General features: G+C 52.1%; 1 protein-coding gene and 1 long non-coding RNA gene across 3 annotated transcripts; one reads left to right on the top strand and one right to left on the bottom strand.

Moving 5' to 3' along the window:
- The first annotated feature begins 437 nt into the window (after window positions 1-437).
- On the top strand, window positions 438-2,914 carry LOC127052935 (uncharacterized). Its single transcript, XR_007774908.1, has 3 exons — window positions 438-737; window positions 1,823-2,016; window positions 2,865-2,914. It is a non-coding gene; the product is annotated as an uncharacterized LOC127052935 (long non-coding RNA).
- Window positions 2,915-12,572: 9,658 nt separating this feature from the next.
- LOC127052790 (uncharacterized) lies at window positions 12,573-27,991 on the bottom strand. 2 transcript variants are annotated; one of them, XM_050956855.1, is made up of 7 exons: window positions 27,503-27,991; window positions 25,799-25,880; window positions 25,449-25,475; window positions 21,934-21,996; window positions 14,904-15,171; window positions 14,216-14,366; window positions 12,573-13,139 (listed from the first exon to the last, which is right to left on the bottom strand). In XM_050956855.1, the coding sequence occupies exons 1-7, from the start codon at window positions 27,968-27,970 to the stop codon at window positions 12,654-12,656; spliced, it is 1,545 nt and encodes a 514-aa protein (XP_050812812.1). In that variant the 5' UTR covers window positions 27,971-27,991; the 3' UTR covers window positions 12,573-12,653. The 2 variants fall into 2 exon arrangements, with proteins under 2 accessions (XP_050812812.1, XP_050812813.1); XM_050956856.1 differs by lacking the exon at window positions 12,573-13,139 and adding an exon at window positions 13,557-13,640.

Below are 27,991 nucleotides of genomic sequence, written 5' to 3' on the forward strand. Positions count from 1 at the left end.
GAGGGGGATATTGAGGGGTCTCTGAGAAGTGATGTTCGGGGGTCTCTGGAGAGGGATATTTAGGGGCCTATTGAGGGGTGCTGTTGAGGGTTCTCTGAGGAGGGATATTGGGGGGGTCTCGGGAATATTGGAGGGCTCTGAGAGGTCTGTTGGGGGATCTCTGAGCAGTGATGTTGGAGAGATATTGGGGGACTGTTGGGGGTCTCTGAGGGGAATATTGGGGGAGGTTGGAGTCTCTGAGGGGGAGGTTGGGAAGATATTGGGGGTCTCTGAGGGAGGTATTGGGGTCTCTGAGAGGGGATGTTGGGCAGTCTCTGGGGGGAAGTTGGGGGTCTGAAGATGGAGGTTGGGGAGATATTGGGGTCTCTGGGGGATGTTGGAGGTCTCTGAGGGGGGATGTTGGGAAGATATTTGGGGTCTCTGGATGTCAGCTGAGGTCCAATATTGAGGATCTCTGAGGGGGATATTGCGGTCTCTGAGGGATACTATGGGGAGTCTCTGAGGGGGCAGATTGGGGAGATATTGGGGTTCTCTGAGGGGGACAGAGAGGCTCTTGTACTGTAACCATCTGCCCCAGCCCCACAGCCCGCCAGGGGCATCGACTCAAGTACACTGAGATTGGGGCCCCCGTTGCTGCGCACACACACACACACCCCGACAGACTGCAGCCCCCATCGCTGCACCTGAGCAAACCATGGAGAGAAATGCTGTGAGCCCAGGAACCGACGCAGGGGGAGGTAAGCTGGATGGGGTAGTGGGTCGCAGTGGGACTCAGGACTCCTGGGTTCAGTTCCTGGCTCTGCCACAGATTCTCTGTGTGACCTTCATCATGTCACTTGGACTGTCTCTGACTCAGTTTCCCCACGTGTACAGTGGGGATTCTAGCCCTGCACAGCCTCCCAGAGGCATCGTGAGGATAAACACACTGATGATTGTGAGGTGCTCCGATACGTCAGGGTTGGTGCCTGTTACAGCTGAACCCTTGGCTGTCATTTAGTGGCCATCCAGCTCTAATTAAAGCTTGATCGTTTTCGGTGCCTAAACTTCACACCAGTGCTCAGATTGCCTGGGCACTGGGTAGGCCCCATGGCGGCATGGGCTACGGTCAGGGATCCAAATGTGGGGCCATTTGACCAAGTGGTTCCCGGGATCCAGTCAAAAACCACCTGGCTTTAAGTTCACAGATTCTACCTGTGATTTGCTGAGCCCTGGAATGTAAGATGCTAATGGCTGATTGGAGAGGGGAGCTGGAAATATGGAGGGGCGGGGGCTATATGTCAGGGTGGTGGGTGTGACGTGGTGCTCCATATGACTTTATGGAAATATGCTCATGAGTGTGAATATAATGTAGTTGAAATATGCTTCATGCAAAAGATCTCTTGTAAGATATCATTACAAAGCTTATAATCTACTGAGTGTGGTCCTCCTATTTGTATGTATGTATCATTCTTGTATCTGAAACTAGAAATATGAAATATAACTCTGAGGTCCTCTTGTAATTCTGCAAAGTGTGGGCCATTAATCGTAGAATCATAGAATATCAGGGCTGGAAGGGACCTCAGGAGGTCATCTAGTCCAACCCCCTGCTCAAGGGAGGACCAATTCCCAACTAAATCATCCCATCCCAACTAAATCATTAATGGTGGTTTGGAATCTTGATGGCTCTCATCAACTAGGACAATTGGTTGTAAATGGCTCTGTTTACTTGCAAGCCTTCCAGTGAGTCAGGCAGGGAAGAGTGAAAGCTTGAGGGTCTCACAGGACATGTGGCTATGTCACCTGGTACTGGAATCCATCTTAAACCTGGTGCTTTTCCATTTAGGAGGCGGTGTGGGGATTCCTGCCTTATGCTAAAGCTATATAAGGGGGTGGACCAGAACAAAGGAGGTTCCAGCCATGAGACATTCCCTAGTTACCATCTGAGCTGGAGCTAACAAGGACTGTACCAGGGGAAGGATTCTGACCAGACTAGGAAGTAGTCCAGTCTGTGAAAGAAGCTTACTGGAACATCTGAGGGTGAGATTTTATCTGTAATCAGTTTCGTAATGTATTAGGCTTAGACTTGCATGTTTTGTTTTATTTTGTTTAGTAACTTACTTTGTTCTGTCTGTTATTACTTGGAATCACTTAAATCCTACTTTTTATACTTAAAAAAATCACTTTTGTTTATTAGTAAACGCAGAGTAAGTGATTAATACCTGGGGGAGCAAACAGCTGTGCATCTCTCTCTATCAGTGTTATAGAGGGTGGACAATTTTGAGTTTACCCTGTATAAGCTTTACAGGGTAAAATGGATTTATTTGGGGTTTGGACCCCATTGGGAGCTGGGTGTCTGGGTGCTGGAGACAGGAGAACTTCTTAAGCTGTTTCCAGTTAAGCCTGCAGCTTTGGGGTGTGGATCAGACCTGGGTGTGTGTTGCAGCAGGCCTGCATGTCTGGCTGGACAAGGCAGGGTTCTGAAGGCCCAAACTAGCAGAGAAAATGGGCTCAGAGGTAGTCTCAGCACATCAGGTGACAGTCCCAAGGGGGTCTCTGTGACCAAACCTATCACAGCAGGGAAGGAGAGAGACACAGCAGTCTTCTCTCACATACTTAAAGGCACCATAGCACCAACGTAATAAAACCATCATGCTTTTGGGAACTAGATCATGGATGAGGTTTCCCTCACCAGCCCTGTTAGCATCTACACACTATAAACATTGCAATGCAGGGCCATTATCCCATGAGAACTGTGATAAATGAAGGGGAGTGGTAGCTCTCTTTTATGGACACCCAGCCAGCCAGTAGCTATAAAATTCCTCTTAGTAGCTGTTCTCTAATTGCTCTACCTGTAAAGCATTAAAAAGTCTCATTGCTATTCATAGGTAAAAGGAAATGAGTGAGTGGGCACCTGGCCAAAAGAGGCAATGGGAAGGGTAGAACTTTTTAAAATTGAAACAAGACCCCCTTTTGTTTGTCTGTGGTTGTTTTCCTGGGGAGAGGTGGACAGGGCAGCAGTAATACTGTAAGAAGCTTGGGCCAGGTATGTAAAATCCTCGGTATCATACCTAGGGTTTGATTAGCAGGTGGCTACATCTAATTTCCTTTTTTTTTCTCAGCTCTTCCCCAGAGGGGGCGTGAAAGGGCTTGAGGGTACCCCACAGGAAAGAATTCCTAAGTGCACCTTCCTGGGCTCTCAAAGGGGTTCTGCACTTGGGTGGTGGTGGCAGCATCTACCAATCCAAGGTCAGAGATAAACTGTAACCTTGGGAGTTTAATACCAGCCTGGAATGGCCAGTATTAATTTTCAGAATCCTTGTGAGCCCCCACCTTTGGCACTCAAAGTGCCAGAGTGGGGAATCAGCCTTGACAAGAACAGTGTGCAGGAGGTAGGGGGGACAGTTAGGAATCACATAGTGACCATCTGGCCTAGTGGAGAGAGCAGTGGACCAGGACTCAGAAAACTGGTGTCTGTTCCTGACTCTGCCATTGGCCTGTGGGATGACTTCAGCCAAGTCACTTCCCATCTCAGTTTCCCCATCTGTACAATGGGGATAATGATGTTTTCCTCCTTGAGAGCTACTGGTAAAAAGCATTGTATAAGAGCTGGGTATTATTCACAATACTTGGCCACAGGAGCGTCTGAACTGCCCACCTACATGAGAATTGCAGCTGCCTCAATGAGCACTAGGTCCTGCCAACAACATTTTCTTTCTGTTCAAAAAAATTAGGAAATTCACTGACAAAAACCGTTGTGAATGCAGAGTTAAAGTTGCCCATGGGTAGCTCGTGCCCTTCTGGAACGTTGAGCTCAGCAACATTCGAACTTTGGAATCTCAGGGAATACAGTGTTATGGTAAATGCCCAACACAACCTTAACTCTGCTCTCTTTGAGCGATGCCTCAATACAGCCCTAATGCCCACACTCATACCCTGCCTTTGACCTGTATGGAGCAGGAACTCCCTACAGCCACCCTACACTCAAGACATTGAGCCTGACCACAGAAAGACACTGCAGCTACTAATAGTACAATCCCTTTCACAGTTAGTGAGAGGGATGGAGAACTTTACAGTAGCGTACATTGATGATATTTGTGTTGTTAGCCAAACCTGCGAGGACCATGTGTCCCAGGGAAGAGGGTGCTGATCACCTCTAGGATGCAGGGCTGACTGTAAAAGCTGGCAAGTGCCAGGTGGGGATGGCTGAGGTGTCATACCTGGGCCGTAAGATGGGGGGCGGCTGCCTAACGCCAGAGCCGGCCAAGGTGGGGGCAATCAGACATTGGCCTGCTCCCCAGACTAAGAAACAGGCCCAGGCTTTTATCGGGATGGGGGGGCACTACTGGAGGTTTGTGCCCCACTTTATCTGTGTGTCTGCTCCCATCACTGAGCTATGTAAGAAGGGTGAGCCAGACAAGCTGGTCTGGACCGGGCATTGCCAGAGGGCTCTCTGCAGGCTGAAGGAGGCTCTGGTCAAAGGCCCAGTGCTGGGAAACCCTGACTTTGACAAGCCCTTTATGGTGTTCATTGACACGCCAGACACAGAGCTGAGTGCGGTGTCAACACACACTATTGCAAAGGAGAAACACCCCATCCAGTACCTGAGCAGAAAGCTGCTACCCGGGAGCAGGGCAATGCAGCCATAGAGAAGCAATGCCTGGGCCTGGGATGGACTCTTAAAAGGCCACAGCCAAGTAGGGACTGTCTGTGTGGGGAGTGGGAGAGCAGGGGAGGACTTTAGGGGATGGACAATGCCAGGGCCTGTAACCTGAGCTAGGTAAGGGAGGGGAAAGGTCAACACCTTTGCCCGGGAAGGGGGAAAAAGGAAGGGAGCGGCAGGAGGGAAGCAGTTTTGAGTTTGGGGCTGTGTGGGCGGAATTCAGGGTATCCTAGCTAGGATCCAAGCACCCTGGAAGCCCAGAAGGACTCGGTGGAGGGGTCCTGACTGTGCCTGCAAGCTCTGCTGTAACCTGTGTTCCTGTTGTCCAATAAACCTTCTGTTTTACTGGCTGGCTAAGAGTCACTGTGGGTCCCAGGAAGAGGGGTGCAGGGCCGAACTCCCCCACACTCCGTGACAACTGGTGGCAGCGGCGGGAGATACTGCACCCCGTGAACAGCACTTCCTGCAGTAAGTGACTGGGGAGCAGTAAAACGAAGGGGTGATTAACCCCTGGGAGTGTGTGCCCAGTGAGAAGGACTTTGCTGTAACAGGGTCCCCCAGGGGATTGCAGCAAGCGGTCCCAGGGGCGGAGGAGTCTGCAGCTCGACCCTGGCAAAGAGGTGGTGACCTCAAGAAGGGCTGGTGCACTAGGGGTCCCCCTGGAAACTGTGGGGAGCGGCGAGCACCCCGGCCTGTGAGTGGTCAGCAGGAAGATGTATGCCAAACGGCGCAAGTGTGACCTGGTGGAGCTGTGCAAGCAGAGGGGGCTGCACCCAGGGAGGCTCAGCAAGGACCAGCTGATTGCCCAGCTGGAGCAGGGAGACCGCATGAATGAACGGAGCCCTGTCTCTGAGGGAAGCAGCCAGGCAGATGCAGCGCAGGCACCAGTGTCTGTCCCCGCTGGGAGTGGTCAGCCAGCGGACGAGGGCTTCCCGAGACCCCCGCTTCCTAGGCCTAGGGGAAGGGCGGGGGAAGCCCAGTGTATACCGAGGGCACCGTGACACCCCCGGCCAGCAGGGGATCCTCCCGGCAAAGCCCACCCCCCAGCAGGGGATCCTCTCGGCAACGCTCGGCATCCGTGGAGCGGACGCGGCTGGAATATGAAAGGGAGAAGCTTGAGTTAAAGAGGCAAAAGCTGGAGGAGAAGGCGAAACAGCGTAAACATGAGCGGGAGGAGAAGGAGAAACAACGTAAACATGAGCTGGAGCTGGCCCGGCTGGCGAGCAGTGGGGCCCCAGCTGCGGTGAGTGAGGGGGGACCCAAGCCTACAAAGAGCTTTGATAAGCACTTGCTGCCCCGGCGTAAGGAGTGGGAGGACATAGATACCTTCCTGAGGGCCTTTGAGAATGCCTGCGAGCTGCACAGGGTTGACCCTGCAGACAGGATCGCAGTTCTCACCCCCTTACTGGACTCCACAGCCGTGGAGGTGTACAGCCGACTGAAAGGGGCGGAGGCAGGGGACTACGAACTGTTCAAACAGGCCCTGCTCCGCGAGTTTGGGCTGACTCCTGAGATGTACCGGAAAAAGTTCCGGAGCCAGCGTAAAACCCGTGAGGTCACATACCTACAACTGGTCAACGGGGCACAGGGGTATGCCCGCAAGTGGACAGCTGGGGCCCAAACTAAAGAGGACCTGCTTGACCTATTCATACTGGAGCACCTGTACGAGCAGTGCCCGTCCGACTTGAGGCTGTGGTTGATGGACCAGAAGCCGGAGAACCCACAGCACGCAGGCCAGCTGGCCGACCAATTTGTGGACAGTCGGGCAGGGGATGGCAGGGAGGAGTCTCGAAGGAGCAAGCCTGCCTCAACGCAGAGAGAGAGTCATCATGGGACCTCCCAGCGGGGTCCTATGGAGAACCCCCCCAAAAGGGGAACATCCAGCGGCAGGTCCCTCCGACCCACTCAAGGGGACCCACGAGACATGGGCTGCTATCGCTGTGGCCAACGAGGTCACATACGGGCCCAGTGCCCCAAGCCCAGGGACAGACCAAGCAGACCCAACCCGCAGAGGGTGGACTGGGTAAAAACCCAATCGGAGGAGGGGCTACATTCCCAGGAAAGGGAGGCTGGCAACCTACCACCTGTGGATGCTCCAGGCTCCGGGTTTGTGGTTTACCGGGTGGGCGCGGGGCTGCCCCTCCGGAAGGAGTGCATTGTTTCCCTGGAGGTAGATGGGAGGAAGGTCACTGGGTACTGGGACACGGGCGCAGAGGTGACGCTGGCCCGGCCCGAGGTGGTGGCCTCAGATCGGATGGTGCCCGACACCTACCTGACCCTGATGGGCGTGGGCGGGACCCCATTCAAGGTGCCCGTGGCAAGGGTACACCTGAAATGGGGGGCCAAGGAGGGCCCCAAGGATGTGGGGGTACACCGATATTTGCCCACTGATGTGTTAATGGGAGGGGACCTCAGGGACTGGCCTAGTAACACCCAGAGTGCCCTGGTCGTAACTCGTAGTCAGAGTCGGCAAAGGGCACTGCACCCCGACAACGGGGAAGATACTCGACCCGAGGTGCAGGACCCTAACCCAGGGAGCGGGGAACGCCCAGGGGCACGGTGCAGAGAGGCTGCAGCCTCAGACCCAGCCAGCAAGAGAGAGCCGGTCCCCATCCCTGTCCCAGCTGCTGAGTTCCAGGCCGAGTTGCAGAAAGATCCCTCCTTGCGGAAGCACCGGGACCGGGCTGACCTTAGTGCGGTACAGACCATGAGGAGAGGTTGCAAGGAGAGGTTCCTGTGGAAGAAGGGGTTCCTGTACAGAGAATGGGCTCCCCCAGGGGAAGTAAAGTCATGGGGGATCAGAAGGCAGCTGGTGGTTCCCCAGAAGTTTCGTCACAAGCTGCTGTACCTGGCCCATGACATCCCTCTCGCAGGGCACCAGGGAATCCGATGCACCAGGCAGAGGCTGCTACAGAACTTTTACTGGCCTGGGGTCTTTACCCATGTCCGACAGTACTGCCAATCCTGTGACCCCTGCCAGAGGGTGGGGAAGGCCCGGAACAAGGGGAAAGCGGCTTTAAGGCCTTTACCCATCCTAGAAGAACCTTTCCAGAAGGTGGCCATGAACATAGGGCGACCCCTCAGCAAGATGATCCGGTCAGGGAAGAAATACATCCTGGTGGTGGTGAATTTTGCCACTCGCTACCCCGAGGCAGTGGCCTTGTCCTCTATCGAAGCCGACACAGTGGCAGATGCGCTGCTGACAATTTTCAGCTGGGTGGGGTTCCCCAAGGAGGTCTTAACGGACCAGGGGTCCAACTTCATGTCGGCCCTGCTCCGGTCCTTATGGCAGAAATGTGGGGTCCAGCACAACTGGGCCTCAGCGTATCACCCCCCAGTCCAACGGGCTGGTAGAAAGGTTCAACGGGACGCTGAAAATGATGCTAAAAACATTTATGAACCAGCACCCGCAGGACTGGGACAAGTACTTACCTCACCTGCTGTTCACGTACAGGGAGGTGCCCCAGAAATCTACCAGGTTTTCACCTTTCGAACTGTTGTATGGAAGGCGGGTAAGGGGGCCCCTAGACCTGATGAGGGACGAATGGGAGGGGAAGGCCTCTCCCGAGGGAGAGTCAGTGGTGAAGTATGTCCTGACCTTCCGGAAAAAACTGGCCCAGCTCATGGGCCTGGCCAGGGAAAATCTGGCCCGAGCCCAAAGGAGGCAGAAGGTCTGGTATAACCGCACGGCACGGGCCCGTGCCTTCGCCACCGGAAATCAGGTGATGGTTCTCATCCCTGTGAGGAGAAACAAACTCAAGGCCGCCTGGGAAGGGCCCTTCAAGGTTATCAAGCAACTGAATAAGGTAAACTATGTGGTGGAGCTGTCAAACTGGGCACATCACCGTCGGGTGTACCATGTGAACATAATAAAATCATACTATGACAGGGGGAATGTGGTCTTGGCCGTGTGTGGACATTGGGAGGGGCAGGGAGATGACCCCTTAGTAGATCTATTCCCTGGGACAAAAGCTGGTTCCCCCCTGAAGGCGATTCCCCTCTCTGATCAGCTGACCCCGGGCCAGCACGCTGAGATCAGAGGGGTGCTGCATCTATACCGACAGCTGTTTTCCAACCAGCCTGGACGCACTAATTTGACTGTCCACCGGGTGGAGACCGGGTCACATCCCCCTATAAGATGTTCCCCTTTTCGGGTCACTGGTAAAACTGCCCAGGATCTTAAAAGAGAGGTCAGGGACATGCTGGCTTTGGGGGTGATCCAGCCGTCTTCCAGCCCTTGGGCCTCGCCAGTGGTGCTAGTTCCCAAGAAGGATGGGTCAATCCGGTTCTGTGTGGACTATCGAAAGCTCAATGCCATCACCGTATCTGATGCCTACCCTATGCCCAGGCCTGACGAGCTCCTAGACAAGCTGGGAGGTGCTCGGTACCTCACCACTATGGATCTTACCAAAGGCTACTGGCAAGTGCCGCTGGACGCAGATGCCAGGCTGAAATCGGCCTTTATCACCCCTCTGGGGCTCTATGAGTTTCTGACCCTGCCCTTCGGCCTCAAGGAAGCACCGGCCACCTTCCAGCGCCTGGTGGATCAGCTACTGAGGGGGATGGAGAGTTTTGCCGTGGCATATATTGACGACATCTGCGTCTTCTGCCAGACCTGGAAGGACCACATGTCCCAGGTTAATCAAGTCCTGAACCGACTCCGAAAGGCTGGGTTAACAGTAAAGGCTGAGAAGTGCAAGGTGGGGATGGCTGAAGTATCTTACCTGGGCCATCGGGTGGGGAGCGGCTGCCTGAAGCCGGAACCAGCCAAGGTGGAGGTGATCAGAGACTGGCCTGCTCCCCAAACCAAAAAGCAGGTCCAGGCCTTTATTGGAATGGCGGGGTACTATCAAAGGTTCGTGCCCCACTTTAGTGCCGTAGCCGGTCCCATCACTGAACTGTGCAAAAAGGGGAAGCCAGACAAGGTGATCTGGACTAAGCAGTGCCAGGAGGCTTTCTGGGCGCTGAAGGAGGCGCTGGTTAGCGGCCCAGTTCTGGCAAACCCAGATTTTGACAAACCCTTTATGGTGTTCACCGATGCCTCAGACACGGGACTGGGGGCGGTGTTAATGCAGGAGGATAAAAAGGGGGAAAGACACCCCATTGTGTACCTGAGTAAAAAGCTGCTACCCCGGAAACAAAGCTACACGGCCATCGAGAAGGAATGCCTGGCCATGTGTGGGCCCTTAAGAAGCTAGAGCCATATCTCTTTGGGCGACACTTCACCGTGTACACCAACCACTCTCCCCTAACCTGGCTGCACCAGATAAAAGGAGCCAACGCCAAGCTCCTGAGGTGAAGCCTGCTCCTGCAAAACTATAACATGGACATGGTCCATGTGAAGGAAAGTGCCAACCTAACAGCGGATGCGTTGTCCCGGAGAGGGGGCCCTAAACTTCCCCAGGTCACTGGGCAAAGTAACCCCGCTCAGTTCAGTCTCAAAGGGGGAAAAGATGTGATGCAGTAGGGACTGTCTGTGTGGGGAGTGGGAGAGCAGGGGAGGACTTTAGGGGATGGACAATGCCAGGGCCTGTAACCTGAGCTAGGTAAGGGAGGGGAAAGGTCAACACCTTTGTCCGGGAAGGGGGAAAAAGGAAGGGAGTGGCAGGAGGGAAGCAGTTTTGAGTTTGGGCTTGGGGCTGTGTGGGCGGAATTCAGGGTATCCTAGCTAGGATCCAAGCACCCTGAAAGCCCAGAAGGACTCGGTGGAGGGGTCCTGACTGTGCCTGCAAGCTCTGCTGTAACCTGTGTTCCTGTTGTCCAATAAACCTTCTGTTTTACTGGCTGGCTAAAAGTCACTGTGGGTCCCAGGAAGAGGGGTGCAGGGCCGAACTCCCCCACACTCCGTGACACACAGCCAGATCTATTCAGGCATCACTTCACTGTGTACACTGACCACTCGCCGTGCTGTAGCTGCAGCAGATGAAAGGGGCCGATACAAAGCTCCTGAGGTGGAGTCTGTCCCTCTAGCAGTATGAGATGGAGGTGGCCCATGTTAAGAGGAGTGCCAATGTTATAGCTGATGCTTTGTCCCAGAGAGGAGGGGCCCGAACCTCCCCACGTCACTGGCTAAAGTGACCTCACTCAGTTCGGTCTCGAAGGGGGGAGATGTGATGAAATGGAGTTTTACTCACCTTGTTATGTTGTATGTGAGCCTATGTGAGTCTTACACAGTATTCATGCAAAAAACAGTGTGTCTCAGTTTCCCTGGATATTGCACTAATATTCTAGGTGATGAGAATAAGAGGGTATGACTTTTGCGGGGACTGCTCCCACTGGCTGCACCTATGCTATGGCCGCCCCTTCCTAACCGGAGCCTAGGAGGGGGATGTAACCAGGTGACACCTTTTGCCCAGGAAGCACACAAAGATGGGAGGAGGAGCAATGGGCAGTGGCAGGGGCCAGGAAGTGAAGCGAGTCGGTCTCGGCTGGCTTGAGGCACAGGGAGGGCCAGAGCCCTGGCTCTGGGCTCCCCTCTTCCCAAGACAGATTAAGCTGAAAGTCACTGATTTCTATGCTAACAGTGTCCTATTCTACGCTGTGTTCCTCTTGTCTAATAAACCTTTCATTTTACAACGCTGGTTCAGTCACATCTGACTGCGGAATTGGAGTGCAGGCATAGGCACTGACTCCGTGGGTGCTCTGGGGCTGGAGCACCCATGGAGAAAAATTGGTAGATGCTCTGCACCCACTGACAGCTCCCTGCCCCAGCTCACCTCCACCCCACCTCCTCCTGAGCACGCCGCATGCCCACTTTTCCCCCCTAGTTCCCAGTGCTTGCTGCTGCGAAACAGCTGTTTTGCGCGGCATGCACTGGGAGAGGGGAGGAATGGGAATGCGGTGCACTCAGAGGTGGTGGTGGGGCTGGGGTAGGGATCTGGGGAAGGAGTCCAATAGGGGCAGGGAGGGGGCAGAATTGGGGCAGGGACTTTGGGGAAGTAGTTGGAATGGGAGGGGGGGCAGGGGTGGGGCCAGGGGGCGCGAGCACCCACCGGCGCGGGGAAAAGTTGGCACCTATAGGTGTAGAGCCCCATGGCTTCCCCAGGAGCCCCACCTGGACAGACTGGCTGCAGGAAGTGCACGGTGTGGAAGGGGATGCTGGATGCTCCACGATCAGACTCAGGAAGGATGAAGCTGTGTAAGCTCCTTACCCTGGTGACAGTGCACTCACCAAAAGTAGGTACATTGCTACAGGGCCCTGGCTGGCTTCATATGGGGCAATTCTATTGCTTTGCTCCCACGACTCTGTGACACTCTCTCATCAGGAGGCACTGTGGGGAGGGGATGGGGCATTGGCTGTGTGGGGGAGAACTCCCAGTTACGCCAGCCCTGGGCTGTCCCAGCAGGGGGCGCTGTAGGTGGCAGAGATGATCATGGCTGGTGCGTGTCAATCTCAAGAGCAGGGCCGGCTCCAGGCCCCAGGGCGCCAAGCACGTGCTTGGGATGGCATGCCGCGGGGAGTGCTCTGCTGGTTGCCAGGAGGGCGGCAGGTGGCTCCGGTGGACCTCCCACAGGCGTGCCTGTGGAGGGTCCGCTGGTCCCACGGCTCCAGTGGAGCATCTGCAGGCACGCCTGCGGGAGGTCCACCAGAGCTGTGGAACCGGCGAGCAGCAGAGCGCTCCCCGCGGTGTGCCGCCGTGCTTGGGGCGGCAAAATGGCTAGAGCCGGCCCTGCTCAAGAGCCACAATCCCACAGCCCAGTACTTTTTTTTTTTACTGAATGTTTGTCCATTTCACATCCCCTATGCCCTGAGTATTTTGCCCAGCTTCACCCAGACAGACCCTTGATAAGAATGGGGGAAATTTTAAAGTGAGGGCGGCAGTGGGGGAGAGGCATTATATCTGAAGAGCCTCTTCACAATATAACCCCGACATTTCAGTACTAACTCTGCCCCTGGCCCCCGCGGAGGTCAGCAATGTTCAAGACAAACTGGTGATGCATGAGCATTTTAGTGCTGCTCAGATTACATGTTTCTCATTCTTAGCTATGGCAGTGGCTTTTTTCCGGCAGAATCCTATAGCCAGCATCTGCTCCTCTGTTCAACCCTGCAGGGCTCTACCTGTTCGTTCCCTGGGATTGGCCAGGCAGTTACATTCTTGTTGCCCAGCTCTTCCTCTTCCCACTTATACCCCTCTTCCTCCTCCTCCAAATCCTTCAGCTTCTTCAGGGCTTCCCGGTGGCTCGCTTTAAATTCCAAGAGAGTGCTGAAGGCCCCTGGACTCTCAGAAACCTTGAGGACTCTCCAGGATATATACAGCACTGGATCCACCTCCAATAGCTCCCACTCCTTGTCAAGAACCTGCAAGGCCAGGTGCTCATAGAACCCATTGCCTTCCCTGTAGCGCTTGTTGAAGAGGTTAAAGTCACGCAGGAAATAGTGGGGGAGCTTTCTCTTGTTCACGCAGTGACGTAGGAGGCTCAGGAGGGTCTTCAGGGACAACTCCAGGGTTTCCCATTTCTTCTTCTCTGGGTGAATATCCTGGGCCCACAGAAGAACAGTCTGCACAGAGAGAGGAAAGTTATATAGCCAAGACAAAAGAAATCAGTGTAACTCCTTGAGTTCTTGACACCAGCTGGGATTCTGGCCCCACTGACCCCCAATGGAGCGACGGCCGAGTGACCCCAGCTGGGATCTGGTCCCACTGACCCCAATGGAGCGACAGCCGAGTGACCCCAGCTGGGATCTGGCCCCATTGACCCAATGGAGCTAGGGCCAAGTGACCCCAGCTGGGGATCTGGCCATTGACCCAATGGAGCTAGGGCCAAGTGACCCCAGCTGGGGATCTGGCCATTGACCCCAATGGAGCTACAGCCGAGTGACCCCAGCTGGGGATCTGGCCCAGCTTTTTCCGTAATTTCCTTGACAGATTTTTGTTGAGTTCACGTCCCCCTCCCCCATCAGCAGTTCAGGTTTTGTCTCCTCTCCCCTGAATATTTTTATGGGTGACCAAGGTAGAGTTGGAGGATTGAGCAGTTCTTGAACTCAGACACTTGAGCAATACTGCGGAGAAGAAATGTTTGAATTAAAGGTCTTCCAGGCTGACCTGAAGAAATCCCTTCACAACCCCAAATCTGGCAACCTCGAGCATGTGATCCAGGCCCACCAGCCAGGCAGCTAAAAGAGGATTCTCTGGACCAGCTCAGAGCACCAGCCCACCCGGTCTGGCTTCCCATCTCCAGCTGTAGCAGGTCCCCAGTGCTCCAGGGGAAGTTGAAAGAAACCCAGAATGAACCTGGCCAGTTGTGCATTGGGGGAAAAAAGTCCCTTTCCTGATCTCCACAGTTGATTAGCTTAAGCCCTGAAGCATGAGACTGGATCAGAATCAAAATAGATTATAATTATACAATATAGCCAGGTCTCTCCATGAGTCCTCCAGTGAAAGTAGAGAAGACACTCGGACTCAACAGAGGCAGCACGGATTGCACTGCCTGGGATCTGACACAACTCACAACATCTCGGACCAGAGCCTGGGCCCAGACAGACAGAACTACCTATGCTTGAATTATCCCCCCCCATGCCCTCCCCAGCATCCCCTTACCGCAGATGGTCCTGCCCAGGCATGCTGGGAGAGTTACCTTCAGGTGGTAAGATGTCAGTATCTTGCCGTATTCTGGGACCAAGCACTCCTTGTTTATGAACTTCAGGAGTCTCAGAGCTTTCCGTCGCTGCCCCCCGTCACTGTCGATGTCCCGGAGAAAAGCTGTCTCGGCATTAGCAAAAGAGAACCTGGAACCGAGGGAAAGAGCAACCTCATTGAATGTCGGTGAGCGAGGGATCTCGGTATAAACAGCCCCCACGCCCCACTGCAGAGGCAGCCGCATTTCAGTGCCAGGTGCAGACTGCCATTTCCCACTCACCAGAACCAAACCAAGGCACTCCTGAACGGGAATGAGTGGCCACACTGGGGCTAGCCCAGTATAACTAGACTGGCTTACATTCAAGCCTTGACTTAAACCAAAGAAGTTTTTCCATGTAGACACTAACTTTTTCAGAGTTCACGAGTGGAAAAAGAAGGAAAAGGAATAGATGGGGAGGAAACTAGCCTGGAATCCATCGTTCTATTGGATGGCCAAAAAACAGGACAGAGGATGAAAAAACAAACAAATTCATCAACATTTCAGAAATTAAAATTTTTTCTAGTTTTCAAGAGCTGAACATTGCAATTCAATTCATTTCAATTCAAAATGTCTCTCTGGGAAATAAAAATGTTGATTCAAGACCAAGAGAACATTTCAGTTCTTTTCAGCGGTGGATCTTTTTTACCTCCAGAAACTATCTTTGGCCACTACTTCAGCCCTGACTCTCCCAACTTGCTCTGCCTTCTGGCGGAATCTTTCCTGGCTGTTGCCCGGCTCCTTGTCCCACCAGTCGGACAGTCTGGCCAGGTCATCTCTCTGCCAGTCCTCAGACAACACCACTTTACCCTGGATGGCAGGGACCAGATCCACAGAGACACTCTCATCCTCGCCCAGCCGGAAAATCAGCTGCACAGCCGGGCATTTGGGGTCCCAGGGCTGCAGTGTCATTCTCTCTATGAGATGGGGAGAAAACAGAAGATCCAGAGATGCACATAGAAAGATAAGGCTGGGCGGGTTCTCAGATCTACCGGTTACAGATGTGGTTAAAGCTGCTGGTCTTGCTAACAAGTGCTGGGGGAAGAGAGGGGCTTTGTGTGGCCCACATTTCCCCCCATACCTCCTTTTCACAAAAATCCATACGATTCCATTTATTGATGGCTTGAAATTTCCCGGAAAGTTCGGCACGGATCGGATGTGCCATTTGCACAGCCAATGAGTGTAAACCCTAATGTAGACACTCCACAGACGCTGGAGCCTGGTCATGATTCACCCCAGGTGGGGCCCTAGGCTACAATACAAACACGTGTTAACCTGTAACTTGCCCTGCCTGCTGGGGCAAACAAGTATCTGCTGTATTAGGAGTATAGGAATTTAGAGCTGTGCCCTGGAAGTTGGGGTGGAAAACACAGGTCAGCTGCGTACAGCAGTTCACCACACATATTCTCCAGTTTGTTTTATTAAAAGTTTAATTCCTTTCTCATTCACCGGTTCGTTGTTTAATGCAGGGGCTCTCAGCCTTTCCAGACTGCTGTACCTCTTTCAGGAGGCTGATTTGTCTTGCACACCCCCAAGTTTCACCTCACTTAAAAATGACTTACAAAATCAGACACAAACACAAAAGTGTCACAGCCACAATATTCCTGACAAATTGCTGACTTCCTCCTTTTTACCACCGAATTATAAACTAGATCAGGGGTTCTCAGACTTTTGAACTGGTGACCCCCTTCATATAGCAAGCCTCTTAGTGTGACTCCCCTTATAAATTAAAAACACTTTTTAATATATTTAACACCATTATAAATGCTGGAGGCAAAGTGGGGTTTGGAGTGGAGGCTGACAGCTCGCGACCCCCTGAGGGATCCCAACCCCCAGTTTGAGAACCCCTGAACTAAATCAATAAGAATATAAATATTGTACTTACAATTCAGTATATGGTCTATAGAACAGTATAAACAAAGTCATTGCCTGTATGAAATTTTAGTTTGGACTGACTTTGCTAGTGCATTTTATGTAGCCTGTTGTAAAACTAGGGCAAATATCTAGATGAGTTAATGTGCCCCCGGGTGACCTCTGTGTATCCCCAGGAGTATGTGTACCCCGGTTGAGAACCACTGGTTTAATGAACCCCAAGATCAGTACATATGGAGCAGCAAGCAGAGAAGTACAAAGGCTTGTGTATGTATTTTATGAAGCTAGTAGTAGTTTGACTAGCTTATGAAGGGGAAAAAATGCTAAAAATGGAGGTGTTGCAACCTCCATCCAGTCTGCTATTGTCAGGCAATGTTGCAGAGAACTGGAAAAAAAAATCAGACAAAGATCTGAATTGTATTCAGCAACCAGACGGGCAGAGGAGAAAAGTGATCATGTGAAATCATCTATCTTTCTGCATGTTGTTGGGTAGAAAGCATTGGATAGTTATAACAACTTTAAGTTTGAAGAAGGTGAAAGCAAGAAATTAAGTCCAATACTGACTACATTTGAGGAACACTGCATGCCAGAGTAATGAGACCTCTGAGAGAGAGAATTTTTTTTTGTTATATGCATGCAAAAAACTGGTGACACTACAGAGGAATATGTCACAGAATTAAGGAAACACAGGAAAACCTGTGACTTTGGTGAGCTGACAGATTCTCTGGTCTGAGATAGAATCATTTGTGGCCTTAAAGATAATGTGTTAAGAGAGGGACTGCTCCATGAAGGAGACTAACTTTATAAATAGCTCCCCAGATATTCAGGACAGCAGAAAGCGTGGAGGAACAAGCCAAAGAGCTGAATCCACAAGAAGGGGTTACCCGAGTACTATGAAAGAATATAGACAGACTAGGTCAAAATCAAAAAGGGAACCACTCGCTATGAAGACCACTGCTAGGAGGAAGACTGGGTACGGACAGTGATTTGGAAGGTGTGGATCACAGCATGGTCCCAAACAGTGCGTTGCCTTTTGGAAACTGTCATAAATGTGGGAAAAACAATCCTTTTGCAAAATGCTGCAGATCCAAATGCAGAACAGTCAAGTGCATTCAGTTAAAGACAATCTGGGTTGAGAAGTTTTTCACAGACATACTGAGATCTAGCAAGCCCAATGAGAGGGACTGGATACTACAGCCTGTGACAGTGAATGGAGTAGCTATTCCACTGAAAGTGGGCACAGGAACTCAGGTTTAATATTCTGTCTGAACAAGAGTATGAGAAACTGAAAATAAGATCAAAACTAGGACCAACAAAAATAAAAGTAACTGGTTATTGTGTAACAAATATACCAGTGAAGGGCAGGGAGGGAGTGTGTGCACTGCTAGCCTCAACCTAAAACACCACGTACAGGCTCCCATTCATCGCAGTGCCAAAGGAGGTGGCACCAATTTTAGGCCTGGCTGCATGTGAGAAACTCAGTCTGGTAAAACAGGTGCTCTCACTACAAGATCATACTGAACCTGGCCATGAGGTAGGTACTCTTTTGGGAATATCATGACCTGTTTCCAGGGTTGGGTTGCTCACAGGGTGAACATACAATCCAGATAAACAAGCAGGTCCCTTCAGTTACTCAGCCATGTAGAAAAGTGCCACTTGCACTCTGTGATAAACTCAAGGCTGAGCTTGCAAGGATGGAAGCAATGCAAGTAAAAATTAAATTGAGGCGCCAACAGAATGCATCAGCTCCATAGTCATTGTGGAGGAAAGTAACGGCCAGCTACGCATGTGCTTAGATCCCAGAGACCTCACCAAGACTCTAGGGAGAGAACATTTCAAACTACCAACCAGAGAAGAGATTATGGCTCGATTTGCAAATGCTCAATATTTCAGTAATCAGAGGCATCCTCGGGTTTTTGGCAGCTAAAATTAACTGAAGAAAGCTCAAAACTATGCACATGTAATACTCTGCTTGTTTGGAAGATACAGATTCTTATGCTTTACCCTTCAGCATAGCTTCAGCACTAGAAGTGTGCCACAAAACCATACATACGGTCTACGAACATATTAACAGTGAAGACAGTGGATGACATCATCATCTGGGGCCCAACAAAAAAGGAGCATGATCGTAGACTTCGGGAAGTCCTGGATGCAACTAGAACTGCGAACTGCAAACTAGATAGGGAGAAATGTGTTTTAGGGGTTACAGAACAGACTTTTGTTGGAGATATTATTTCCAACAAAGGTGTAAAACCTGATAAGAGGAAGATATGATGCCACATCTGCAGTCAAAGAAAGATGTCCAGCGGTTCCTGGGAATGGTTCATTAGCTTAGAGAAAACTCCCAGATAATAAAAATGAATGATATTGGGGTGCAGAACAGAAGGAATCATGGGAAGGTTTAAAACAACAACTGATCCAAGAGCCATGTTGAAGTTCTCTGCACCAGGAAGGCCTATTGACATCTCAGCAGATGCTTCACAGTCTAGATTAGGAGCAGTGATTTTACAGAAGGAATGAGGATTGTTGGCAGCCAGTGGCATATGCATTCAAATCACTGACTGAGGCAGAAACCAGATACACACAGATTGAGAGAAGCTTTTAGGAATATTGTTTGCATCTGAGAGATTCAGTAGGTATGTTTATGGACAGATGGTAGAAGTTGAAATGGACCACAAGCCCCTGGTAGCATTATTTAGCAAACCGCTAAATGGCTGCACCTTAAGGATTCAAAGAATGATGATAAAGCTGCAAATTATGATTTTGTTGTGACCTACACACCTGGTAAATTCCTGTTAACGGCAGATGCACTTTCCAAAGCAGTGGCTCCCACGAAACCGGAGAAGACTTTAGAGACAGAGACATAAACCTACGTAGATCTGGTTGTAAAGGCAATTCCAGTAGCTAAGAGGAAAACTGCAACAAATGAGAGAGGAAACAGAGTAAGATGAATCGTTGGGGATCCTTAAAGAAGTGATCATTAAAGGGTGGCCAGAAGAAATAAGCAGTTGCTGTTCCAGTATGAGTCTATTGGAACTGCAGATGTGAACTTACTGTGATAGATGGGGTGATTTTTCCAGGGCACTAAGGCTGTAATTCCAATGAGCCTCTGAAAAGAAATGCTGTGGAAGATCCCGAGGGACATTTAGGAACTGGAAAGTGCAAACAATGGGCATGAGGGGTGCAGTATAGGCTGAGAATCACTCACGACATTAGTAACGTGGTAAGAAATGGCTTTTCATGCCTGAAATATAAGCCATGCCAACAAGCAGAGCTGCTGAGACCTCATCCAGTTCCACAAAGGCTTTATGAGAAGGTTGGCACTGACTGATTTACCTAGCAATCAAAAGATTATTCAAAGTCACAGATTATTATTATTATTTATTAGTCTAGGTTGGATATTAGGAAACACTATTTCACTAGGAGGGTGGTGAAGCACTGGAATGGGTTACCTAGGGAGGTGGTGGAATCTCCTTCCTTAGAGGTTTTTAAGGTCAGGCTTGACAAAGCCCTGGCTGGGATGATTTAGTTGGGGTTGGTCCTGCTTTGAGCAAGGGGGTTGGACTAGATGATCTCTTGAGGTCTCTTCCAACCCTAATGTTCTATGAGTCTATGATTATTCTCTGTATCAGAAATTTGCACACTGCATAGTACTAACAGTAGTCAGTGATAGCCGGCATGAAGGGAATCTTCTCCGGACACAGAATTCCAGATGAAGTCTTCAGCGATAATGGGCTGCCATTTTCCAGGTTTTAGGCAATTTGCCATAGATTGGGATTTTCATCACAAAACGTCAAATCCAAATTACCCCCAATCAGATGGACTTGTGGAAAGATCTGAACAGACAGTAAAGAATTTGACATTGGGGGTGATTTGTATAAAGCATTACTGGTTTACCAAAGTACACCCCTGGAGATTGGCTTTTCTCCAGCTCAGCTGGTAATGGGAAGAAGGATCAGATCTATTTACCAACCACTGATAACTTGCTGAAATCTCATAACAATGAAACCATACAGAAGAGGAAAGACAATCTCAAGTGGAAGCAGAAATTTTATTTTGACAAAAGGGCCCATGATCTCCCATCTCTTAACCCAGGTGCTAGTGTGTGCTTGAGACATCCCTCGGTCTAACATAGACCAGACAGATCCGGGGAACACATTTTGATGTAATTGAAGGGATCTATGAGTAATCCCAGAAAGTTCCAACACATTGACAGTAGATGTGGACTCTGGCATTTCTCAACTGACTGATCCTTTATCATCAACACACAAAGGAGAAACTGTCGAGGAACATGAGAACAACACAGACTCCGATGGAAGGCTGGTACTGAGGAGATCAGAGCAGGAGATTAAACATCCTGACTCACAGAGACTCGCTAACCTGTCTGGAGAAGGGGAAGTTGAGGAAAGTGAGCGGCAAAAACTCACTCCAGAGTGATGTGCTGGTAACCTCTCCTTGCTAGGTAGCTGACACACTGGGTTTATGGAAATGTATTAGGTGAGTGGAGAATTTAATGCATGTGCTGTTAGATAGAGGTTATCTGTTTATATATACCTGTAGGTAAGAGTTAATTCATTTTTCTTTAAGAGGGAAGCTGTAGAGACATGTTTGCGGAAGATTTATAGAAGTTCCCTCAAAAGGGACAGGTTATAAATATAGGAATTTAGAGCTGTGCCCTGGAAGTTGGGTTGAGAAACTGTGTAGCTGTGTGCAGCAGTTCTCCACAGACACACTCTAGTTTGGTTTATTACAGATTTTATTCCTCTCTCATTCACTAGTTTGTTGTTTAATGAACCGCAGGATCATTACAGTCACTGTCTGTGTAAGGTGATAGTAACATTGCTGCACAGGACGGCTCTTCAGAAATTGGTATCATGTAAAACCTTTTTCCTTGTACCACATTAATAAACCTGCCTGAGCTATTTGATCTTGGGTATATTTCATAATGAAATAATGAACCAAAATGTGGTCAAGCAACTGGCTATACAATTTATTAACAGCACAAGAGTCCCTTCTGGCCTTGGAATCTATGAAAAGTCCTGTTTTCTAAACCTCTGCTCATTTTTGTTGCTCTCTTCTGGACTCTCCCCAATTTGTCCTCATTTCTCCTAAAGTGCAGCACTCAGAACTGGACATAGTACTCCAGCTGAGACCTCACCTGTGCTGAGCAGAGCAGAACAATTACCTCTTATATCTTACACACAAGTGTGACATTTCCAGACTATAGAGCTATGATTGTTTTCTGTGTTTTAAAGAAATGGCCCAAAAGAAAATAATGCTAAAAGAATGTTGGGAATTCTTAGGAAAGGGATAGATAATAGGACAGAAAATATATTGCCTCTATATAAATCCCTGGTATGCCCACATCTTGAATACTGCGTGCAGATGTTGTCACCCCATCTCGAAAAAGATATATTGGAATTGGAAAAAGTTCAGAAAATGATTAGGGGTCTGGAACAGCTGCCATATGAGGTGAGATTAATAAGACTGGGACTTTTCAGCTTGGAAGAGATGACTAAGGGGGGATATGATTGAGGTCTATAAAATCATGACTGGTGTGGAGAAAATAGATAAGGAAGTGTTATTTACTACTCAATGGCTATTGGACAGGATGGTGTCCCTAGCCTCTGTTTGCCAGAAGCTGGGACTGGGCTATAGGGGATGGATCAGTTGATAATTGCCCGGTTCTGTTCATTCCCTCTGGGGAACCTGGCACTGGCCACTGTCGGCAGACAGGAATCTGGGCTAGATGGACCTTTGGTCTGATCCACTATGGCCATTCTTATGTTCTTAAATGTCCAACTTACCTTTTATTGATTTATGAATCTGAGGCACTCTAGGTTTCCATAGTCTTGCTTGCCACACCGGGTCTAGAAGGAGAGAGAGGGGAGGGAAAGTGTGGGATCAGTATTACCAAAGGTTTCTTTTGACTCATCGTTTGCTCCCATTTTATAAGGTCAAGTTAAGTTTCCCAGAGCTGACTGCCTAAAGTTTGGTACCTAAATCCATATTTAAGCCTCCTCTGTGACAGCTGTGACAAACCCAGGCATCTCTCTGTGACAACTGTCTCCATTTTACAAAACTTATCAGCATCTCTGGGCCAGAGACTGCACGCTGGCTGGTGGGGTAGGTTACTGAACTCTGTCCAGGAGCTAAAACCGATGGTGGACAATCACTGCAGACCCCTGGACCGGCAAGCACCTCCAAAGAAGGACCCCTGCGTTCTGAGTGCGGCCAGAGGAGGCACTTGTGGTGTGACTGTGCCTTCATGGATTGCACCCCAGGCAAGCCTGGACAGCCAATGCTAGAGCTTGCAAACAGGGCTTGGCCAAAATGACAGTACTAGGAAGGGTCAATGGGGCCTAGGTGACAGGCCTAAGGACTCAGGATGCAGTCAGACATCAGTGGGGGAGAATTTAGTGCAGGCCCATGACCAACCTGGTGCCAGGGCTGGCACAACCCATTAGGCGACCTTGGCGGTTCCCTAGGGCACTAGAATTTGGGGGGCGGCAACCGCTGCGGCCAGATCTTTGGCTGCCCCGGTCGTCGGCAGTATTTTGGGGGCGGGACCTTCTGCTGCCTAGGGCGGCAAAAAAGTTGGCGCCATTATCTGCCGGCAAAGCATCCCCGGGATGTATGTCCCTATCCCATGGAGCAGTGCAGCTGATGGCAAGGAACCACATGGAATCTCACTGTATGGGGTTGTCACCTGCTTTGGCCTGCCCTGTAATCTCAGGTCGAGATCTGAAGCATTTCGGGGAGATCCTGAGGCCGTGGGATGGAAACAAGCAAACCAGGGGAACTCACTGGAGCTGGAGAAGACCCAGAAGATGGAACCTCCCTGCAGCCTGGAAGCTCGACCCAGCACCCCACCAACCGCTGGGCACCCAGGTTATAAGTATCAACGGGTTAATGCAAGATGTGGATTTCCAAGGGAAGAACATGAGGACCAGACTCTGAGTTGGGCGTTTGAACGCAGAGCTGTGACTAATCGCGAAGAGATTGACCCTTCGAACTCAGAAACGAATGACTGCACCAGGTGACACTGCACCCCCAAACCAGGGAAATAGGGTTCAGCTTCTGGTGCCCAAGAAATTCTGCCAATGAGTCTTACACCCAGTTCAATTGGTGCCATGAGCTAGGTACTTGGGGAGGGAGAAGACACTGGAAAGGGTGAGCCTCAGATTTCATTAGCCTGGGATACTGACTGTCACCTGGCGGGGCCCAAGAGAACCCCGAAGTCTCCCTTGGTCCCCCTCCTGGTGCTGGGGGTACCCTTTGAGTGAACAGGCCTGGACTTAATAGGGCCACTCAAGAAAAACCTGTTGGGTTATTGGCACGTATTGGTGACGGAGGATTACAGGACATGGTACACCTGAGGCTATTCCCCCCACCCCACATGACAAACACACCCACCATTGCGACCAAACTCATGAAGGTCTTCACCACGGTCGGGATACCTAGAGAAATCCTGGCAGACCCAGGGTCCAATTTCACATCAAGACTGATGCAGGAATTGCATGAGCTGCTAAAGGTCAAATCCCTCAAGACGTCAGTCTACCACCCGCAGGCTAACGTGTTAGTGGAGTCGTTCAATGGGACCATGAAGATGGTGCTGAAAGTTTGCGGCCTCTAACCTCTGCCACTGCGACCAAATGCTGCCACCCCTGCTGTTCACCATATAGGAGGTCCCTGAAGCCTGCACAGGGTTTTTGCCATTTGAGCTGCTGTATGAGAGACCACACCAGGGGATTCTGGGCCTCCTTTGGGAATCCTGGGAAGAACATTGGGTACCCAGAGCTACAGGCTCATTGCAGTATGTGCTCCAGCTACAGGAGAGGCTAAGAGTGCTGGGGAGGGTGGGGATGTGGTGCAAAGGAGAACCTCACTACAGCTCAGCATTACCAGGAACACGCCTACAATAGAGGAGTGGGACAGTATATTATTGTTACTACCAAGCTCCGAGTCAGCTGGCCAGATGTCAAGGTGATAAGGGTAGGACTTTGAGATTTGTCAGTCTGGCAAGCATAAAGAGATGCAGATATTCATGTTAACCTCCTAAAAGGCCTGGCGAGATCAGGAAGGCCCTGCTCATACCCCTCTATTCCCCGAGCTGGAGCAAGGGCCTCAAGCCATGACATCTCAAGATGTGCACCCAATTCAAACCCAGCTCCAACCTGAACAATGGGCACAGATGCTACAACTAGTTCAGCCTTTTTCCTCAGTGTTCTCAGCCCACCCAAGGCAGATGCATTTGATCTACAACCTCATACCGACCGAGCCGGGGCACAAAGTCCAGGAGAGCCCCCAGCTCTGAACAAGGAGGATGTGGAAAATGGTATATAAAGAGCTGCAGCCTATGCTAGCCCGAGGAGTCATCAAGGAATCCCCCAGCTGGTGGAGGAGCCTGACTGAGCTGGTGCCAAAGACAGACAGGTCGATTCGATTTTGCATAGACATTAGGAAAGTCCAAGCAATACCCAGGTTACCCAAGCCCGGGGTGCAGGAGCTGCTGGAATGGCTGTGGACCACTGGACCACAGACCACCTTAGACCTGTCCTGGTAGACCCCATTGCTGGTGGAGTTCTGGGCTTGGCCAGCTGTTACGGGCTCTTACTAACCTGGTGAAGGACACTGGCCGCAAAAGGTCAAATGGATGAAAGCTGATGACAGTATGTTCAAAGCCTTAAAGAACCATCTAACCCACAAACTGGGTCCTCTTCCACCCTGGCTTCTCAAAACAGTTCACCCTACAGATGAGCGTCTTGCAGATAGGCCTCAGGGCAGGGCTATCCCAGAATGTGGATGATGAGGGACACCCAACCCTCTACATGAGCAGAAAGCTGTTCCCTCGGGCAGTAAACTATTGGACCATAGAATCACAGAATATCAGGGTTGGAAGAGACCTCAGGAGGTATCTAGTCCAACCCCCTGCTCAAAGCAGGACCAATTCTCATCAAAAAGGAAGCTCTGGCAGCTGTCTGCATCAGCTACACAGGGCTGAGAAAGGGCATCCGCAAAACTGGAGCACCCCAACATCACATCCTCGGTCACCTTCAGCATCTAACCCAGGACCAATATGTGTTGCGGACATAGCATCCAAAATTCTGACAGTATTTCAAAATATTACTTGGGGCTGACTTCTGCTCTCAGTTAAAGAAGTGTAGATCTGGAGTTACCCCACTGCAGCCAGGGAGTGACTCCGGATTGACCCCAGGGAGCTGAGATCAGTACTTGATCAATCTGCTCTAGTATTTGGCACTCTTTAGTAAACATGGTACACGGTTATTTGACAATATCCAGCAATTTATTTTGTACTCACCATTGTCTCTGGGGTGGCTGTTTTCATCTGAAGATACAAGAAATCGAGAACGAAAGTGTTATGAGCAACTACCCAGCTGGTTTCTTTAACAATTGATCCATCCTCATAACCCCAAACCTGTCCCCTCCTCCTCAAATTCATCTTCCTAGCTTCCTGGGCCCATCCCCACCTTCCCATACCTCCCAGTCCCACCTCAATGTCCGATCCACTCTCTCACCCCTTTCAATCTCATGTCCACCCCCAAATTCACACTCCCAGTACCCCAACTCCTTCTCTGCTGACTCCACATTCCTAGCCCCCCAAACCCTGGCTCCCACATATCCACCTTCTGCCCCTGCTCCCCAAATTACCTGCAATCAGAGCATTTTGCACATATCTGTGGAAGTCCTGCAGGATGCGGACAGGATCCAAGTGGTGATTGTCGATGCTTTCCTGGGAAGGAAGAGGAAAATCCATCAGATCTTCTCTCTTCCCACGTCACAAGCCATCAAGGATCGAATGTGGGACAAAGCCCCAAATCATAGGGCACAACAAATTAATCCTGCTGGAAGGTTAAAAAGCTGCGAGATTCCTGATTTGGGTGGTAACTAAGAGACCTGCCTGCAGTATTATCAACACCAAGCTTTACAAATCTGGAGCTGGGCCCCCAAAATACATTAGTATCGCTATTTTTTCTATTTGTTTTTAATTGAAATAGTTCATCTGGAACGTCATTGAGGCTGTGGGTCGGGACTGAGGGGAACCAGCTGTGAGGGAGAGCCCAGGGCTGGGCTAGCAGGGGCTGTGGGTCGGGAGTGAGGGGCACCGGCAGAGCTGGGGGGGGCAGGACTGGGCTAGCAGGGGCTGCGGGTCAGGAGTGAGGGGCACCGGCAGAGCTGGGGGGGGGCAGGACTGGGCTAGCAGGGGCTGCGGGTCAGGAGTGAGGGGCACCGGCAGAGCTGAGGGGGCAGGGCTGAGCTAGCAGGGGCTGCGGGTCGGGAGTGAGGGGCACTGGCAGAGCTGAGGGGGCAGGGCTGAGCTAGCAGGGGCTGCGGGTCGGGAGTGAGGGGCACCGGCAGAGCTGGGGGGCAGGGCTGGGCTAGCAGGGGCTGCGGGTCGGGAGTGAGCGGCACCGGCAGAGCTGGGGGGGGCAGGGCTGGGCTAGCAGGGGCTGCGGGTCGGGAGTGAGGGGCACCGGCAGAGCTGGGGGGGGCAGGGCTGGGCTAGCAGGGGCTGCGGGTCGGGAGTGAGCGGCACCGGCAGAGCTGGGGGGGGCAGGGCTGGGCTAGCAGGGGCTGCGGGTCGGGAGTGAGCGGCACCGGCAGAGCTGGGGGGGGCAGGGCTGGGCTAGCAGGGGCTGCGGGTTGGGAGTGAGGGGCACCGGCAGAGCTGGGGGGGGCAGGGCTGGGCTAGCAGGGGCTGTGGGTCGGGAGTGAGGGGCACCGGCAGAGCTGGGGGGGCAGGGCTGGGCTAGCAGGCAGGGGGCTGTGGGTCGGGAGTGAGGGGCACCGGCAGAGCTGGGGGGGGGCAGGGCTGGGCTAGCAGGGGCTGCGGGTCGGGAGTGAGCGGCACCGGCAGAGCTGGGGGGGGCAGGGCTGGGCTAGCAGGGGCTGCGGGTCGGGAGTGAGGGGCACCGGCAGAGCTGGGGGGGGCAGGGCTGGGCTAGCAGGGGCTGTGGGTTGGGAGTGAGGGGCACCGGCAGGGCTGGGCTAGCAGGCAGGGGGCTGTGGGTCGGGAGTGAGGGGCACCGGCAGAGCTGGGGGGGGGCAGGGCTGGGCTAGCAGGGGCTGTGGGTTGGGAGTGAGGGGCACCGGCAGAGCTGGGGGGGCAGGGCTGGGCTAGCAGGCAGGGGGCTGTGGGTCGGGAGTAAGGGGCACCGGCAGAGCTGGGGGGGGCAGGGCTGGGCTGGCAGGCAGGGGGCTGTGGGTCGGGAGTGAGGGGCACTGGCAGAGCTGGGGGGGGGCAGGGCTGGGATAGCAGGGGGCTGTGGGTCGGGAGTGAGGGGCACCGGCAGGGCTGGGCTGGCAGGGGGACGGGGGCTGAGCCCAGGACCTCGCTCGCAGGGGCGGGCTCACCTTGAATTTGTCTCTCTCTGCTGCCCTGGGCGCATCGCAGTAGGCGGTGGCCCCCTCCGCTCGCAGCGTGGCCAGCTCCAGGACCACTCTGCTCCCGCAGCGGAACACCGGCAGCGCCCCGCCCCCGGCCCCGTAGATGTAGGTGGGGAGCCGCGTTTCCAGGGCGCTCAGGTCCCGGACCGGCCTGCGGCCCATCAGCCGGAGCTCGGGGGGGAAGCGCAGCGGGATGAGAAAGTCGAAGTCGCTGGCACTGGCGTGGCTCTGGACGTGCAGCTCCTGCTCGTGGCTCCCCACGGGCCTGGCGTCCTCGGGGTACAGCCCGGTGCTGCTCTGGTACAGCCACTCGATCAGCTTCGCCACCGTCTTGCTCACCACCTCGGAGCTCCTCCAGGCGCGCCAGTCTTCGTCTTCGCCCTGCACGAACACGCGGTGCGCGTAAAAGCGCTGCAGGGCGCGTTCCCCGGCCATCCCGCGCTGCCCTCCGCTCTG

Source organism: Gopherus flavomarginatus, chromosome 5 (genome assembly GCF_025201925.1).
Source record: "Gopherus flavomarginatus isolate rGopFla2 chromosome 5, rGopFla2.mat.asm, whole genome shotgun sequence".
In the NCBI taxonomy this organism is placed as follows: domain Eukaryota; kingdom Metazoa; phylum Chordata; order Testudines; family Testudinidae; genus Gopherus; species Gopherus flavomarginatus.